The sequence below is a fragment of the Aotus nancymaae genome, unplaced genomic scaffold, assembly GCF_030222135.1.
Source record: "Aotus nancymaae isolate 86718 unplaced genomic scaffold, 86718_ANA_hifiasm-v0.15.2.pri h1tg000006l, whole genome shotgun sequence".
NCBI classification, from domain to species: Eukaryota; Metazoa; Chordata; class Mammalia; order Primates; family Aotidae; genus Aotus; species Aotus nancymaae.
The window spans coordinates 62,313,769-62,331,807 of record NW_026988417.1 but is presented as its reverse complement, the minus strand read 5'-3'; the positions used below and the strand labels follow the sequence as shown (position 1 = coordinate 62,331,807).

The following is an 18,039-nucleotide window of genomic DNA, read 5'->3' as shown; positions in this document are numbered from 1 at the left end:
CTCATAAGGAAAAGACAGAACACTTACAATGAACAGGTAAGAAGTGCCATCAGAGTGCTGTAGTGTGTTTTCTTTTGTTGTTTCCTTTTTTTTTTTTTCCTGAAAACAAACTGGGGCCACACCTTCATGCTTATCATACCTCCCCAACTGGAAAAGTGTGGTCTTCTGAATCATCACCAGTTGCACATTCTGAGCCCTCTACTACTTGGAGCTTCTCTACCCAGATATTGACAATTACTTCACTGTGTGGAGCCAGCTGGCACAAAATTGATCATGTTCTTGTTCTTATCAGGCTAGAAGACTGCACACCTCACTCACTAAACCTGTCAAACTTGTTTCCTTTCTTTTGCAGGGTGACTGTCATTATTTTCCAGCCTCCCAGTCCTAACCTGCTGATACAGATCAGATGGTGACTGAATAGAAGCTGCCCCAGTCCTGGGTTCATGATGTATGCGTAAGTATTCAGCTTTTCTCAGTAAAGGTTGTCAATGGGGACAGAGGTTTACAGCTCCTGAGACAGGCAGTACAGATGCTGGCTGGTGGACATTGATTTAAACATTAGAGTTTTAATGTGTGCTATTGTATATTAAAGTTTTATTGTTATTGTTTTTAAATGTCAAAATTTTTTTGAACAACAGAGGCCAATGTGGTTTTTTGTTTCTAAATAAAAGAAATAGAAATGATATGAGGTAATAAGTTAACTACATTAATATTTAAAACATTTAGAAAAACCAATACTTCAAAGAATAAAGTGTTTACTATAGCCCATTTACTTTTCCATGTTCCATAGCATGGTATACATTTTTATCATATGTTGCTTATTGAAGTATATTCTGGGAAAATGAAAATACAAATTTAAGAGGAGGGTCTATTAGAATTTTTATTTGTTTAACTCTAATAGAAAGTATGATAGCAATGGGGTTATTGTATATATCATGAAAGAAATGATTAAAATTAAAATACACATATGTAAAAAATTATAAAATTAACAAAATCTAGACTCTGTAACATTTGTCATAATTGAACTCCAAAATAATTGATTAATTATTGAATTTAAGGTATATAAATTTGCATTATATATTTATGTTTAGGTAATATTCGGGCTATTGTTTTATAGACTTCAAAAGGAATAACTGGTATTTGATGGATGATTTCATTCAAACTTGTGCTTAGTCTAGCCTTGTTTCTTAAAAAGCTTTTTGATCTTTCTACAGACAGAAATTTCCCACATATTCTGCACTGACTGATGTTTCCAACTTAATCATGATTTTGTGATAATTTTAATTATTCAGTCATTTGATTTTGTCTTCAATTAACTTAAATACTTAAAGCCTGTAGGCTCTGGCACTCTTAAACAATGAGTGTTCCTGCCCTCCCTAATTTACTTTCAAATTACAGCATGAGCCTGAGGAAGACTATTCATTTCATGCATAAATCTCCCACATAGACCCTGTCATGATAGCATGATATAGCACATTATCTGTACTTCTTACTAACTACAATAAAGTACATTTCTTATTTACCAAGATAAAGACAAAATAAGACAAAATATACAGTAGAAAAAATTTTTATGTTTAACTAACATTTATATAAATGTGATATGCTAAAAATCTGTTTAAAAATTTAGCAAAAAACTTGAACTTCTCTTATTCTAATTTATTTTAGAATTTTTCAGTATATGTTTGCTATCAGCCTGCGTCTCCTCTTTATGGCATTATCTCTAAGCACTCACTTTTCTACTCTAAAAATTATCATTACAACATGAAATTTCTATATTAAAGCCTCATCAGCTTTGATCCAGAGTTTATTATAGTTCTGAGGAATGTTTTTGTTTTATTTTTAAATTTGACATATAATAATTGACATGTTTATGGGGTACAGAGTGATATTTCAAAGCATATAATACATAGTGATCAGATTAGAGTAATTAACATATCCATCATCTCAAACATTTATTATTAGTTCTGAGGATTTAAAATATTCTTGCTAATTATATTTCAAATCAGATCTGCTTTTAAGACAAATATTCTGTCAAAAAATATAGATTATGTATAAAGATAAGAAGCTTAGACAATGGGTTTCTTGAATTCATTAGTAAAGGTATTTTGCCCAAGGGATCTAGTCTCAAAGAATCAATGAGTCAGATAGACTATAGCTTCTTAGCAAAAGCCCTGTCTTTCTCATTTTGTTTTTAAAAATTTTGGTGAAGTAGAAAGAGTACCAGCATTTAGATGTGTTCAAGATCCAACTTTGGACTCATTTGTCTGGTACTTCTCAAGACTTCACTTTTATCTGTGAAATGTGGGGAAGGTTTATAAGTAGATGAATGAGGGGAAGGGTTGCCACCATTAATGGGACTTGAAGTAATTTTTGTGGATAATGAAAAAGCTATTTTTTGGTTTATTGCTTTATTTCTTGGTTTATTTTGGTATTATTCATTTGTTGTTATTGTATTTAAATAGTAATAAAATAAGATCTGTATTAATTTTGTTATATTTTTCCTATATCTTAAGTATTGGTATAAATTTTATATTATGGATATATGATTCAGTTTCAAATATGTAGTTCAGATATATGAGTATGTGTACCATGCCATGATGTTGAACATTTCTAACTGTGGGTTATGGTCAAAAATATTTTTTAAAACACTGCATTAGATAACCATGAAGTCCCTTTGAATGTTATTCTATGATTTCAAAGAGTTAATCACTAGTTAAGAAAGACATTAACTTTCTTAAGGCACTAGAGAACTATTTAAATTATCCCACATTGTAGATTATTTAAGATTTTTTCGTGAGTCCCTGTATCTGGTGCCCTCTCCAAGTGAGGCAGAGATAAGAGAGATGGTTATCATCAAGTTGAGACCTTTGTGGTGAGGCAAATCAATAAGCCATATTCTGATGGCACATTGTGATCAATGTAAAAAAAAACAAATACTGACACACTGCTATGGGGCACACATTCAACCTCATAAAAACTTATTTGTATACCTAATAGCTGTGTTTAGTTTAAAAAAGCAAGTAGAATTAGTAATATGAGAAAGAAGGTATTCTGGGCTGAGAGAACATAGCCCTTGCAAGGGTCATGAGACTTGCGATACACTCACAAATAGATGTTGGAAGTTGTCAGATGAAGCCGAAGTAGTCATTCTGACTATGAAGGGCCTTTTGCAACAGGTTAAATTTCTGTGCTATATACTAAAAGTTGAGTAAAAATTTAAGCAAGAGGAAAAAAATGATAATGCAATTTAGAACCATTGGAGTGGACCAGTGCATCTTGGTGGTGCTATTGTCACTTTTTGTAGAACTAAATGAAGGGCGTGGCAGAGAGACTGCCTGTGTATTTGTTGTTTCAGCTGTCTACAGTGAATGTTCCTCCTGACATTTAGTGAGACCCCATGGTCTTTCTTCAAGATATAATCAAAGTTAATGTGAAATTTTTCTCCGACCTTCACATCTTAATTGTTCCTAAAGTACAGCCGTCCTCTCTGCAAACATATATAGCACATTGTGTATAATTCTATTGGCACTTTTCTCTTCATATGCTTACTTGTTTCATTTTTATTTATCTGCTTAAACAGAGAGCTCCCTCCCTTTATTGCTAGTGCCAAACACATTGTCAGTCACATTGTAGACTCAACATTTGTACATTGACTTATGATTACATATGGCTAAAACCAAAGAACAGATACTGAGAAAAAAAGGAAAGGTTAGGAGTAAATGTAAATTTCAGCTTTTCCTGTTCGTTATGTATCTATGCATACACATATCTTACATATCTTCTCAAAGAAGGCCTGTGAGATATTTGAGATTTAGTAATTCAGAAAGTAAGTAAAAAACTGAAAACTAGACAGAGTGTATTTTAAGTAAACTTAAGTTGTGGTGCTGATGGAGATTTATTGTTGAAGAGATAAAGACATCAGATAGATGCTTATAGACTAGATTTTAAAGTTTCATGTATTCATTAAAACAACAAATACTTATTCTAGCTTACTGTATACTAGTAGCACATTATACACATATGTATATATCTACATATATTATGTGTAGACACATGTTGTGTGTATATATCCTGTGTGTATAAACACATATCAGATGCATAGAAACACATACACACGTATATGAATAAAACAAATAGAATCTCTACTTTTATTGTGTTTATAACACCATAAGAGGATGAGGAGGAAGCATGATAATTAAACAAATGTATGTGAATTGTGACTTTGATAAGTATAAGGTAAACATTTTGTACTTTTCCAAAAAAATGTTGCTAATTTATTTCTTTAATGGCTAGATTTTTAAAACGCAGATCTCCAGTTTATATGACATTTTAGGGCCTATTTTTGTTTATCTGTGGGAAAATGAAAGCTGTATTTCTGAAATACATTTTGAAAACATTAAATACGGATATAGTTTCCCATTGCACTTAAAGAAGTCTTGTGAAGATCTAAGTAGGACTTCTTAACACTATAACACAAATGTAGGAAGGGGGTCTTTGGTCTCCCATAGGAGTTCCCCTATCCCGGGTTTGCAGCACCAAATGTTAAAACCATGCTCTGAATGAAGAGACCCCCCACACAGGCTTTGTGTGAGAAATGTGGCTGTTTATTCACCCAAGTGCAGGTGGGCTGAGTCCGAAAAGAGAGTCAGTGGATGGTGATGGGATAGGAGTTGGTTTTATAGTTTTGGGGTAAGCAGTGGGAAGTTACAGAAGTTATGGTTTAGGGTATTTTTTTTTTTGCAAGCTAGGATGGGATCGTAGGTTTGCAAGCCATGGGAGGAGATCCTACAGTATGGAGTCACAAGGTTGACCAAGGTCGACCAAGGTCGGTTACAAAGTCCAATGGCCTTGTCAGTTGAGGCCAGAATAAGAAACAATAGAAGAATGTCTCAAGTTAGTTAGGTGCCGCAGGGGTTGATCATTCTTCCGCTTTTCATGGTCTTCCAGTTACTTTAAGTTTTCTAATTCCGGGAGGCCATCCAGAGATTTATGTGCAGGTCATGGCATCCATGGCACCATCAGCCTAAAAGACCTTACAGAACCAGTATCTTGATCAAGAAGATAAGTCTGTGTTGCTTTAAGCAGTTATTTGCAGTAGTCTTTAAAAAAGATATTGTGTCTTTGGAGTGTGGGATTGGGTGCGTTAAGGTGGTGAATGAACATTTAGGGACAAATATCAAGAAAGTTTTTATACCCTAGGATCAAACATTATAAGAGTTCATTATTTATTATGAAGCACTGTCAACTTAGCATTTCAAGAACATTCATATTCAAAATCCAGGTTCAAAACTCAATTCAAAGACAAATCAGAGCTCTTTGCATTTGCTACTTCAGATTCTGTGTATTATATTTTCTTCCAGTATTGTGTATGACTAAACTTGGACTCTTAACTAATTTTCTGTAGTTGTTGTATTTACAATGTATTAACTTGTCTTTAATTTTTTGCAAAGTTTAGAAAATTATATAATTAATTTATTACTGCTTAAAATTAAAATGTAGGCTATTCTGAAGAATTGAACAATTTATATAGCATTATTATCAGGTGATGGGAGCAGCCCACATATTCAGTATTTTATATAAAATAAAAATGAACTAATTTAAAATATGACTATAAAAATATATGATCTGGCCGGGTGCAGTGGCTTATGCCTGTAATCCCAGCACTTTGGGAGGCCAGGGCAGGTGGATCACGAGGTCAGGAGTTCAAGACCAGCCTGGCCAAGATAGTGAAACTCTGTCTCTACTAAAAATACAAAAAATTAGCCGGGCTTGATGGTGGACAACTGTAATCCCAGCTACTCGGGAGGCTGAGTCAGAGAATTGCTTGTACCTGGGAGGCAGAGGTTGCAGTGAGCCGAGATATCACCATTGCACTCCAGCCTGGGCAACAGAGCAAGACTCCATCTAAAAAAAAAATATGTATATACACACACACGCACACACACATACACACACAGTATGATCTACAAGTGGGAACAATATGACATTTCCCCATTTGTAGGTTAAAAAATATCGTTAAATACTGGCAATTTCATGTGGTTCAAGCTTATGAAGTCTTTTCCTGGTCTCGTTTTATTTTTTGTAGACTATAATATATGGAATGACTAAAGCAGCATTCAGAATGCATAATTTTCAAAACTAAGTATCAAGAATTGAAAAATCTTTTGTACTCTTAAAAAAAATGCTAGCATAGATACTTAGAATGTCAAACAACTTCGAAGACACATTCCAACAGGTAAGATAAAAGCAAGTTGGCAAGCATTAACTTCTGAAAGTAGAAAAACAAAACAAACTCAGTGCAAAACAGAGTGTAGGCTGTGTCTAGATACTATTGTAAGCAAAAAGAAAAAAAGAAAATCTTGTTAATAATTTGATCTACAAGGTGCCAAACAACTGCCTTAACTCTTATATCTACTACTCTTATGCCCACTGACAGATTCTTTTATTTGCTTTGCACTGCTTCTTTTTATAATTAGGCAAATAAACCTGAACAGGCAGAAGGACCCCAAATGAATGAGGCCTTTAATGCAATACATTGATGTCAAATAACAAGAGAAATCAATGAATCAATACAAAGTAAAAGAATTTACAGCTTCATCTTTTATTTTATTATTATATTTTTTTAAGATGGGGATTCTGCTCTGTTGCCCAGGTTTTGCTCTGCCGACATCGCTGCTCACTGCGACTGCTGCCTCCCAGGCTCAAATGATGATTCTCCTATCTCAGCCTCCAGAGTAGCTAGGACTACAGGTGTGCACCACCATGCCCAGCTATTGTTTTTGTATTTTTGGTAGAGATGGAGTTTTCTTGAACTCCCAAGCTCAAAAGTGCTGGAATTATAGGTGCGAGCCACCATGCCTGGTTCTTACAGCTTTATCTTGATAGAGATTTTTCTTTTTTTACTGTTTTTTTGTTTTGTTTTGTTTTTTGAGACAGAGTCTCACTCTGTCACCCAGGCTGGAGTGCAGTGGTGCAATTTCAGCTCATTGCAACCTCCACCAACCAGGTTCAAGTGATTCTCCTGCTTTAGACTCCTGAGTAGCTGGGATTACAGACATGTGCCACCATGCCCAGCTAATTTTTGTATTTGTAGTAGAGACAGGGTTTCACCATATTGGCCAGGCTGGTCGAACTCCTGACCTCAGGTAATCCACCTGCCTCTGATCTCAGGTGATCCACCTGCCTCGGCCTCTCAAAGTGCTAGAATTACAGGCATGAGCCATCGTGCCCAACCTTGATAAAGGTTATTAAAAATAGATCAAATATAAGTTATTTGTGATACTCCCATCTTTAACACTGAATTCATTATTTCAGTCATACATATAGACTTGAATAGATTGTAGAGGCCTGTTAAGGATTGGGTTTGCCATATTAGCATATACGCCACCTTGAAACTAAGTCAGCAGTATCATCTATCTCTCCTCTAGCAAATCAGTGACACATTTCCTGACCCATTGTGGCCCTACTGCCTGCCTACCTTCCCCTCCCTTTTATCATTCATTCTGCTATAATTATCTTACTTTGTGGTGGTTAGTAGGGCCAGATTATACTTTAATTTCCATCTCAAACTTCAGTTGCTTTGGATGGTACTGACCATGATTTCTGCTAGGTAAAGGAAAGATCAATTCATTTTTTTGATAGCTTATATATCATATCACTTTAAAAAATATTAACTTATGGGATATTGTGGTTGGGCTCTTGGGATATTATCAGGTAAAAATAGTTGAGCCAAGTACCTTCACTTTTTCAAAGAATGAGCAGGATCATTTTCAGTAAAGTTAACTCAAGAAATGTGTCCTCTTTAGATGACATAGACTTAGATTTCTTGTCTTTCATGATTTTCTTGCTTAGGACTGATTCTGTGTTCTTTACTTCTTGATCTAAGAGCAGCAAGAATTTAGTCAGTGTTTACTACTTCATCAAAACTGGCAAAATCATTAATTTCTTCTCATTTAATTCATTTAGCTGCTTAGCTACCATATTTCTCCTACTGACAGCAGCTTTTCGAAGAACACTAAACATTACTTATAAGGAAACTGTGGAAGATAATGGATTATTAACTGCTCTCTTCTTCATTCACAAACTAGCAGACTTTGAGGCAATTTTTTAGTAGTGTTGTGAATATATTGTATTACAGGGATTTATTTGCCCTGACTCTCTTAAGGCATTATTTGGAAATTTGGATGGCTAAGATAGACTTGCAGTTCATTATCAAGGAACATAGTAAAGCCAACTGTGACTATGTTCTCACCTTACTACCCAACTTGAACAAACTGAAGCAGGTATTATTTCTGATACTGGTAAGTCAGAGTTCAGACTAAAGTGTCATTCTAACATTCCCTCAAAAAAAAATTTTTTTAAATGGATTAGGAACTCAGGCAGCATTAATCTGCATATGTCTAAACTAATAAAAATAAAGTGTTCTATATTCATGATTGCTTTTCTGGAATAATAAATGTTAAATAAGATGAAGTTTTTCATTCAACAGGCATGTATTAGGAGTTGTTCTAGATGCCTGGTAGTGGTTTATCTGCTTGAATTATGTGTTATCTATGCATTAGAATAAATGACATAAACATTATTTAGAATGGAATCTACCTATTAGAATTGCATTTTCTTTGATTCATATGCTAATGTTGAGAAAACTATTGTTCCGTTTATAATATTTAACTGTTTAACTGCATACAATAAAATACATGAAAGCTACATTCCAAATCCCTCAGTATACTTAATGAAATATTGGTATTATCATTCATACAGCTATGAAATAAGCTTTTTATTCTGGCTGTGATTATTTTTCAGAGTTTTATCTGTAGCCAGATGCAGTACTATAATAAATTAATGAATTTTCATGCAAATAGAGAAATAAATAGACAGAGTTTCGCTCTTGTTACCCAGGCTGGAATGCAATGGCGCGATCTCGGCTCACCACAACCTCTGCCTCCTGGGTTCAAGCAATTCTCCTGCCTCAGCCTCCCGAGTAGCTGGGACTATAGGCGAGTGCCACCATGTCCAGCTAATTTTTGTATTTTTAGTAGAGACGGGGTTTCACCTTGTTGACCAGGATGGTCTCGATCTCTTGACCTCATGATCCACCCGCCTCAGCCTCCCAAAGTGCTGGGATAATAGGTGTGAGCCACCGTGCTCGGCCAAGAAATAAATTTCTATTGATCTACTTATGGAAATAAGAGTAGGGTCTATCAGAATATGAAATTCAATAGTAGAATTCTAGCTATTCTTATATAGACAAAGTTTAATACTTACATTGTTTAAACTGTACACACAGTTTTTTAAAGTATTTTCTTTTAAAACTCAAAGGTTAAAATTTAATTATCCTGTGTTATCTTATACTATATGGTGTATCTTTTTAAACATCTTGAGAATTAGGTGATTTTATTATGACAATTAATTAGGTATTAATGAATCACTTAATATATACTCAAACCTTCAAAAATAAAAAAGAGTGGTTATTTAAAAATTATAAATTTTAGAAAATAGCATTTGGGTTTTCTTTTCAGTTAATTGGGCAATGATAAGGCCACTTGGTATTAGAGGGGAGCATTTCACGAATGAGAAACTCTTAAACGTCTTTGTATGCAGCACTGTAACATACTCATTACCTCTTTCACACATGGCCCTTTAGAAATGTGGACAGATTCTGGGACATGTTAATTTTGTTTATTTAATATGCAGATTATATTAGCTATAAACATGTTGATCACATCTCTCTAGGACAATTATATCTTAATCATAGCTCCTCCCCTGAACTGGATTGCAAAATACCACTGAAATACAAATATTTAAACCAATCATACAGGAAGCTAAATGAAGAACATTGGCTGCTTATTGAAAACAACTGTGTTTTAAATTTTATTTGTATGTATTTAGTTACTTATTTTGCCAGAAACTGCATGGCCATAGTACATTCTGTTTGGCATTCATGTTATATATATAAAATAAAATAGAACTGGTGTTTATTGTAAGTTCAAATGTATTATTATTACTCTAACTTTGAATAGTAGACAAAACTGAATTACTTTTAGGGGTAGCATACCAAAAATATTCAACATCAACAAGTAATGTATTTTTCAGAAGAGAGTGTACTTGACAGTTTATGAATTCTTTTTCAGGCACTATTTTAATTCTGCTTTTGTCTCCTTAGATGTTTTGCCACACTCAGTCACAACTAACAGAATTTAATTTCTCAAGAAACATTTTATGGGCTGTTAGATGAGGGTGGTTAAAATTATTTTGGTTGAAATAATTGGACTTGAGTTTAAAAAAAAATAATTAATTGAGAGGCCATTAAGATATCTCATAGAACTAAAAAAAGCATGGACCTAAGAAGTATGGATCCAGCCAACTGGTGGGTCATTTAGAGTGAGAGGTGAGACTTAATATATGCACACCCTGAAGACATTGCAGGTTCTATTCCAGACTGCTGCAATAAAGTGAATATCACAATAGTGAGTGCCACAATTTTTTAAAAATTTCCCAGTGCATGTAGAAGTTATGTTTATACTATACTGTGGTCTATTAAATGTGCAACATTATATCTAAAAAAGACACATACCATAATGAAAAATACTTTATTGATAAAAAATGTTAATAATCATTGCAGTCTTCAGTGAGTCATAATCTTTATGCTGGTGAGGGTCTTGCCTTAATATTCATGGCTGCTAACTGATCATGGTGGTGTTTGCTGAAAGTTGATGTGCTGTGACAATTTCTCAAAATAAGACAATAAAGTTTGCCTCATCAATTGACTCTTTCAATAAAGATTCCTCTGTAGCATATGATGCTGTTTGATAGCATTTTACTCAGAGTAGAACTTTTTTCAAAGTTGGAATCAGTCCTCTCAAACCCTGCCACTGCTTTATCAACTAAGCATATGTATTACTCTAAATCCTTTCATTTCAACAGTAGTCACAACATTTCACCAGGAATAGTTTCTATCTCGGGAAATCACTGTCTTTGTTCATCCATAAGAAGCAACTCTTCATTTGTTCAAGTTTTATCATGAGATTGCAGCATTTGAGTCATGTCTTCAGGTTCCACTTCTAAATCTAGTTATCTTGCTGTTTCCATTACATCTGCAGTTACTTCCTCCACTAAAGTTTCGAACCTCTCAAAATTATCCATGAGGGTTGGAATCAACTTCTTCCAAATTCCTGTTAATTTTGATATTTTGACCTTCCCTCCATGAATCACAGATGTTCTTAGTGGCATCCAGAATGGTAAATCCTTTCCAGAAGACTTTCAACTACTACCTATGGGTGCTATAGCCTTATGAATGTATTTCTGAAATAACAATACTTGAAAGTCAGAATTCCTCCTTGATCCATGGGCTGTAAAATAGACTCCTGTTAGCAGGCACAAAAACAACATTGATGTCCTTCAGAGCTACTGGATGGCCAGGTATGCATTGTCTATGAGCAGTAACATTTTGAAAGGAGTCTCTATTTTTTGGAGCAATAGGTCTCAACAGTGGGCTTGAAATATTTGGTAAACCATGCTGTAAACAGATGGGTTGTCATCAGGCCTTGTTCACCCATCTATAGAGCACAGGCAGAGTGGATTTAGCATAATTCTTAAGAGTCCTAGAATTTTTGGAATGAAAATCAGCATCAGCTTCAGTCTAATATCACCAAGTGCATTAGCTCCTAACAACAGAGTCAGCCTGTCTTTTAAAGGTAGGCATTGACTTCTCTCTAGCTATAAAAGTTGCCTACATTGAAAATCTATTATTTAGTATTCCCACCTTTATCGGGGATTTTAGGTAATCTTCTGGATAACTTGCTGAAGCTTCTACATCAACACTTGCTGCTTCACCTTGCACTTTTATGTTATGAAAATGGCTTCTTTCCTTAAATTGCATGAACCAACTTCTGCTTGCTTCAAAATTTTTGTCTGCAGCTTCCACACCTCTCTCAGCCTTCAGAATTAAAGAGAGTTAGGGCATTGCTTTGGATTAGGCGTTGGCCTTAATACATGTTGTGTGTGTGGCTGGTTTGATTTCTATCTAGCCCACAAAACTTTCTTTGTATCAGCAATAAGTCTGTTTTACTTTCTTATCATTTATAATTCACTGGAATAATACTTAATTTACTCAAAGAACTTTTTCTTTGCATATACACAACTTGGCTGTTTGGCACTAGAGGCCTAGCCTTCAGCCTGTTTTAGCTTTCAACATGACTTTTTCATTAAGCTTAATTATTTCTAGCTTTTGATTTAAAGTGTGAGACATGCAACATCCCTTCACTTGAGCACTTAGAGGACATTGTAGAGTTATTAATTGGCCTAATTTTAATACTATTGTTTCTCAGGCAATAGGGAGGCCTAAGAAGAGGAAGAGAGGGTCAGTGAAGTAGTCAGAAGACACACAACATTTATCAATTAAGTTTGCCATTGTATGTGAGCACAGTCATGCACCTCAAAATAATTACAATGGTAGCATCAACAATTTCTGAACACAAATCACCATAAAATATATAATAATGAAAATGTTTAAAATACTGTTTGAATTAAAATCTTTCTTGAAGTTTCAGATAAAAAGCCTTCCATATTTTTGGAAGAGTCTTGAGGCTATGTGAATTAATGTTTAAGTATGTGTATTCATTTGAGTGTTTTCAATTGCAATTAATTAAAACTTAAGCCTCACACTGGTTGGTGTTAACAATACAAAAATATTATTTAATATAATAGTAATACCAAAAGCTGGGCTGTTGTCAGTGGCATTTGATTTGGCCCCTCAAATGCGTGATATGAGACCCTGATTATTTCTGTCTGTCCACTTTGGTATTCTTTGTGAGTCCACGTTGTCCTCAGGTTAGTTTCCCTTACAGCTTGCTTCTGTTAGAGTTGTAGCAATCTCAGGTGTCACACTGGGACACAACAATATTCAGAGAAAACAATAAGGAGCTATATCTTAGTCTGACTTATTTTAGAAGAAAAGAAATCTTTTTCAACAATTTCCCAACTACCTCTCATATATCACTGGCCAGAGTTGAATTGCATGTCCATTTTTGAACAGCCCTTAGCCACAGAGATTGAATTATCATGATTGAGATGAACTACCTGGACGTGAAATATATGTAGGAAGGTGTTTTAAGGTTTTTTGCCAAAGAATCAATGGTAATTAAGTTATTTTACAATTCAGTGAATTGACAGATGAGAACTTGGAACCAACACTAGCCCGAAGGGTTTCTCGGTGGAGACACCCAACTTTATATTCAACCTAACAACCTTTCTAACAGATGTGAGATGATATCTCATTGTTGTTTTGACTTGCATTTTCTTAATAATTAGGAATATTGTTCACCTTGTCATAAACCTGTTGTTCGTTTGTATGTCTTCTTTGATGAAATGTCTATTCAGGTCCTTTGTCCACTATTGAGTTGTAGGAGTTTCTTATAAACTTTGAATATTAACTTTTTATCAGATACATGGTTTGCGAATATTTTCTTCCATTTGGTAGACTGCCTTTTCATTTGTTAATTGATTCCTTGACTGTGCAGAAGCTTTTTAGTTTGACGTAATCCCCTCCCTTGTCTGTTTTTGCTTTTGTTGCCTTTGCTTTTGGTGTCATGTCATATTCAATAAATCATTGCCAGCTATAATATCTAGAAACTTGTTCCCTATGTTTTCTTCTAAGAGCTTTAATGTTTCAGGTTTGTATTTAAGTTTTCAATTCATTTCAAATTGATTTTTGTGAATGTTGTGAAATAGTGTACAATTTTATTCTTCTGCATGTGGACATTTAGTATTAGGGAACTAATACTCTTTATTGAGGACACTTTCTTTTTTCCTTGTCGAATATCAGTTGCCATAGATACATGGGTTTATTTCTGGGCTCTCTCTTCCATTGCATTTGTATATTTGTCTGATTTTATGCCAATACCATGTTATTTTGATTACTATAGCCTTGTAGTATACTATGAAATCAGGGAGTGTGGTACCTCTAGCATTGTTGTTCTTATTCAAAATTCCTTCGCCTATTTGGGGTCTTTTGTTAGTCCAAATGAATTTTAGGATTTTTTTTTAATTTCTGTGAAAAATGCCATTGGGATTTTGACAGGATTACATTGAATCTGTAGATTGCTTTGGGTAGTATGGGTGTTTTAACAATATTAGTTCTTTCAATGCATGAACATGGAATGTCTTCCATTTAACTGTGCATTTTTTAATGTTTAACCTCATTACAAACTGCCAAACGGGTTTCTAAAGTGGAGGTACCATTTTGTATTCCCAACACCAATGTATGAGTATTCCAGTTATTTTCCTTTTGGGAAGAAAACAAAATTTTAGCCATTCTAATAGATGTATATTTCCTATCTACAAAGTATTTTCTACTTCAAAGTCAAAAATATTTTCTTCTGTATTTTCTTTTATAAATTTTATAATTTTAGGGTTTTTTTGAAAAAGAAACAAACAATTCTAAAATTTATATTTAAAAGCAAAAGACTTAGAAAAGCCAAAATAATTTTGAAAAAGAATAACAAAACTGCAGGACTCACATTTTGTGATTGTTAGTTGATTCTTGCTGAGACTCTATAGTTCAACTTGGAAATAATTGTCAGATTAACTAGATTAAGTTTTCTAATGAAGCATAATATATAGTTCTCCATTTTAAAGGTTTTATTTGATTTCTCTCATAAATGCTTTACTTTTTTTACATTTAAATATTTTACAAAATTTGTTAGATTCACAGATAATTACTTTATAGTTTTTGGTGATATTGTGTATGTTACTGCTTTTACAATTTCAGTACCTATTTGTTCAATGCTTTTATATGATAAAAGAGATTTTTATATATGACCTTTTAGTCTGTGATTTTTGTAAACTTAAAATATTAGTCTCTTTATGGTAGGTTCTCAAGGATTTTCTTTATAATATGTTAATAAAAGCAATTTATTCATTGACATTTTGTATCTTTTATATTTCTTTTTTCTTGCTTTACTGCACTGGCTAGGACTTCCAATATGAATAGACATAAGAGCAGACATCCTTGCTTTGTTCCCAGCTTTAAAAGAAAGCATTCAGTCTCACCATTGCATATATTAGCTATAGGATTTCCTTAGAAGAGCTTTATAAAGTTGGGAAACTTCTATCCCTAGCTTGCTGAAAGCTCTTTTTTTTTAAATAATGAATTAAGGTTAAGTTTTTCTCAGATGCTTTCTCTGAATATATTGAGATGATCATACAGGAGTGTTTTTGTTTCTGTTTTGCTTTTTGATCTGTAAATACTATGAGTTATACTGATTGGTTTTCAAATTTTGAACTACCTTTGTAGTTCTAAGATAAACCTCACTTGTTTTTATATAATATCTATTTTAGGTACTCTTGAATTCCATTTTTTAAAGATACTTCTTATTGAGAGGGACTCGCATCTGATATTTTTTTCCAGCTCCCTTTAGAAAACTCTAACTGGTCCAATTTTAAAAAATATGGTCTTTGGTTTTGTTATGAGAACATGCTGGATTCATTAAAAAAAAAAATGGAAGTATTTCTTTTTCTATTATTTGGCAGAGTCTGTTTAAAATGATGTTATTATTCTTAGGTATGTTCTGTTCAGACATCTGTATCTTTCTGAATGAACTTTGGAAGCTTTTGTGTTTCAAAAAGATGTATCCATTTTATCTACATGAGCAAATTTATTGGCATAATGTTATTCATAGCATTTATTTATCATTCTTTTAATTTTTGTAGGTCTGTGGTAATATCTTCCTCTTCATTCCTAGTGTTGCAAATTTTTGCCTTCTTTTTTCTGAATAATTCTATATGGAGGCTTATCAATTTTTATATATCTTTATCATGAACTGACTTATTTCTATTGATTTCTCTACTGTTTTCAGTTTCATTAGTTTCTTTATTATTTCCTTATTTCTGCTTTCATTTGGTTTACTTTGCTCTACTTTTTCCCAGTGTCTCAAGGTGGGGCTGATTATTACTTCTTATTTTCTAATAAAAGAATTTAAATCTGTAAAATTTCCCCAATTATTGCCTTATGTGCATCTCACAAATTTTTTGTTTTCATTCAATTCAAAATATTTTTTCTTTGCATTTCTTTCTTTTATTTTTATTTTACTTTAGGTGTATACTATATCCAGCATTTCTCCCCATGTTATCCCTCCCCACCCTCCCCACCCCCTGCTGTCCCTCCTCTACCCCCCAACTGCCCCCAGTGTGTGATGCTCCTTTCTCTGAGTCCACATGTTCTCATTGTTCAACACCCATCTATGAGTGAGAACATGCGGTGTTTGGTTTTCTGTTCTCGTATCAGTTTGCTGAGAATGATGGCTTCCAGATTCATCCAAGTCCCTACAAAGGACACAAAATCATCGTTTTTTATGGCTGCGTAGTATTCCATAGTGTATATGTACCATATTTTCTTTGCCCAGTCTGTCATTGATGGGCATTTGGGTTGGTTCCAGGTCTTTGCTATTGTACACAGGGCTGCAATGAAAATATATGTGCATGTGTCTTTATAGTAGAATGATTTATAGTTCTTTGGGTATATACCCAGTAATGGGATTGCTGGGTCAAATGGAATTTCTATTTCTAGATCCTTGAGAAATAGCCACACTGTCTTCCACAATGGTTGAACTAATTTACACTCCCACCAACTGTGTAGGAGTGTTCCTATTTCTCCACATCCTCTCCAGCATCTGTTGTCTCCAGATTTTTTAGTAATCGCCATTCTAACTGGAGTGAGATGGTATCTCAATGTAGTTTTAATTTGCATTTCTCTAATGACCAGTGATCATGAGCATTTTTTCATATATTTGCTGGCCTCATATATGTCTTCTTTTGAAAAGTGTCTGTTCATATCCTTTGCCCATTTTTGAATGGAGTTGTTTGTTTTTTTCTAATACAAAATATTTTTTAAGTTTTTTGTACCTGTTTTAATTCCTAAATCATTTAGAAGCTTGTCTAATTTCACAGTATTTGGGGATTTTTCAGATATCTTTCTGTTGTCAACTTGTGGTTCAACTTTGTTATGATCAACATACTTCATAAGATTTATTTTTTTAAATTTGTTGAGGTGTGTTTATGAACCAAATTGTGCTCTTTTTTTTTTTATTATTAGTTTTGTATATGCAGTGGAAGATAATGTGTATTATGCCATTGTTGGATGGAGTGTTCTATAAGTGTCAACCAAGTCAATATGGTTGATAATGTTTATAATAGATAGTATTTCCTTATTGATTTTTGTCTACTTTGTCAGTTACTGAGAGAAGAGTGTTGATGTCTTAAACTATAATGTGTTTTTGTATACTTCTCCTCTTCATTATAACACTATTTTCTTCAAGTACTTTGCAGCTCTGTGGTTAGTTGCATACACGTTTACGGATGTTTTCACATTGTTATGTGGATGAATTGACTCCTTTATAATAATCTTTCTTTAGTTCTTGGCAAACCCTTGATTTAAAATTGGTTTTATGTGATATTAATACAAACATACCTCTTTTTGTTGTGATTCACTTTATTGCACCTCACGGATATTGCTTTTTTTTTTTTTTAACGTTTTTCATTTTACAATAGATAGTCAAGAAAAGTCAAGCCATATCTTCACCAATTCACACAGATATTTCCTTAGCCAATATCCAATTTTGTCACTCAGTTTCTACCTTCCACAAAACACTAGGACACAAAAACAATTCAGTCAAATTCTTTGCCACTTTATTACAAGAATAGCCTTTCCACCATTGTCCAATAACATGTTTTGCATTTCTGAGACCTCACCAGAATCACCCTTTTTGGGATGATTTAGTATTTCTATAACCAAAGAACATGCTTTATAAGATTTAATTTGTTTTAATTTGTTGAGGTGTGTTTATGAACCATATTGTACCCTTTTTTGATGAATTTTGCACATGCAGTGTGAGAAAATGTGTATTATGCTGTTGTTGGGTAGAGCGTTCTATAAATGTCAACTAGGTCAATAATTGTATATTAGAAAAATAAATATTTTAGAAGTTTACTTTCTATAGAACAAATTTCACAGAGGGAAGATTTATTAGGATATTTAATCACATA

General features: G+C 33.6%; 1 protein-coding gene across 1 annotated transcript in view; it reads left to right on the top strand.

Annotated features, from left to right (window-relative positions):
* The first annotated feature begins 394 nt into the window (after nucleotides 1-394).
* The window catches only part of TMPRSS11F (transmembrane serine protease 11F), a 69,258-nt gene continuing 51,613 nt past the window's right edge, over nucleotides 395-18,039 (top strand). The window contains exon 1 of the mRNA XM_021675441.2: nucleotides 395-454. Within this exon, the coding sequence (XP_021531116.2) occupies nucleotides 444-454 (11 nt within the window). The 5' untranslated portion in view covers nucleotides 395-443. The remainder of the gene's footprint in view (nucleotides 455-18,039) is intronic.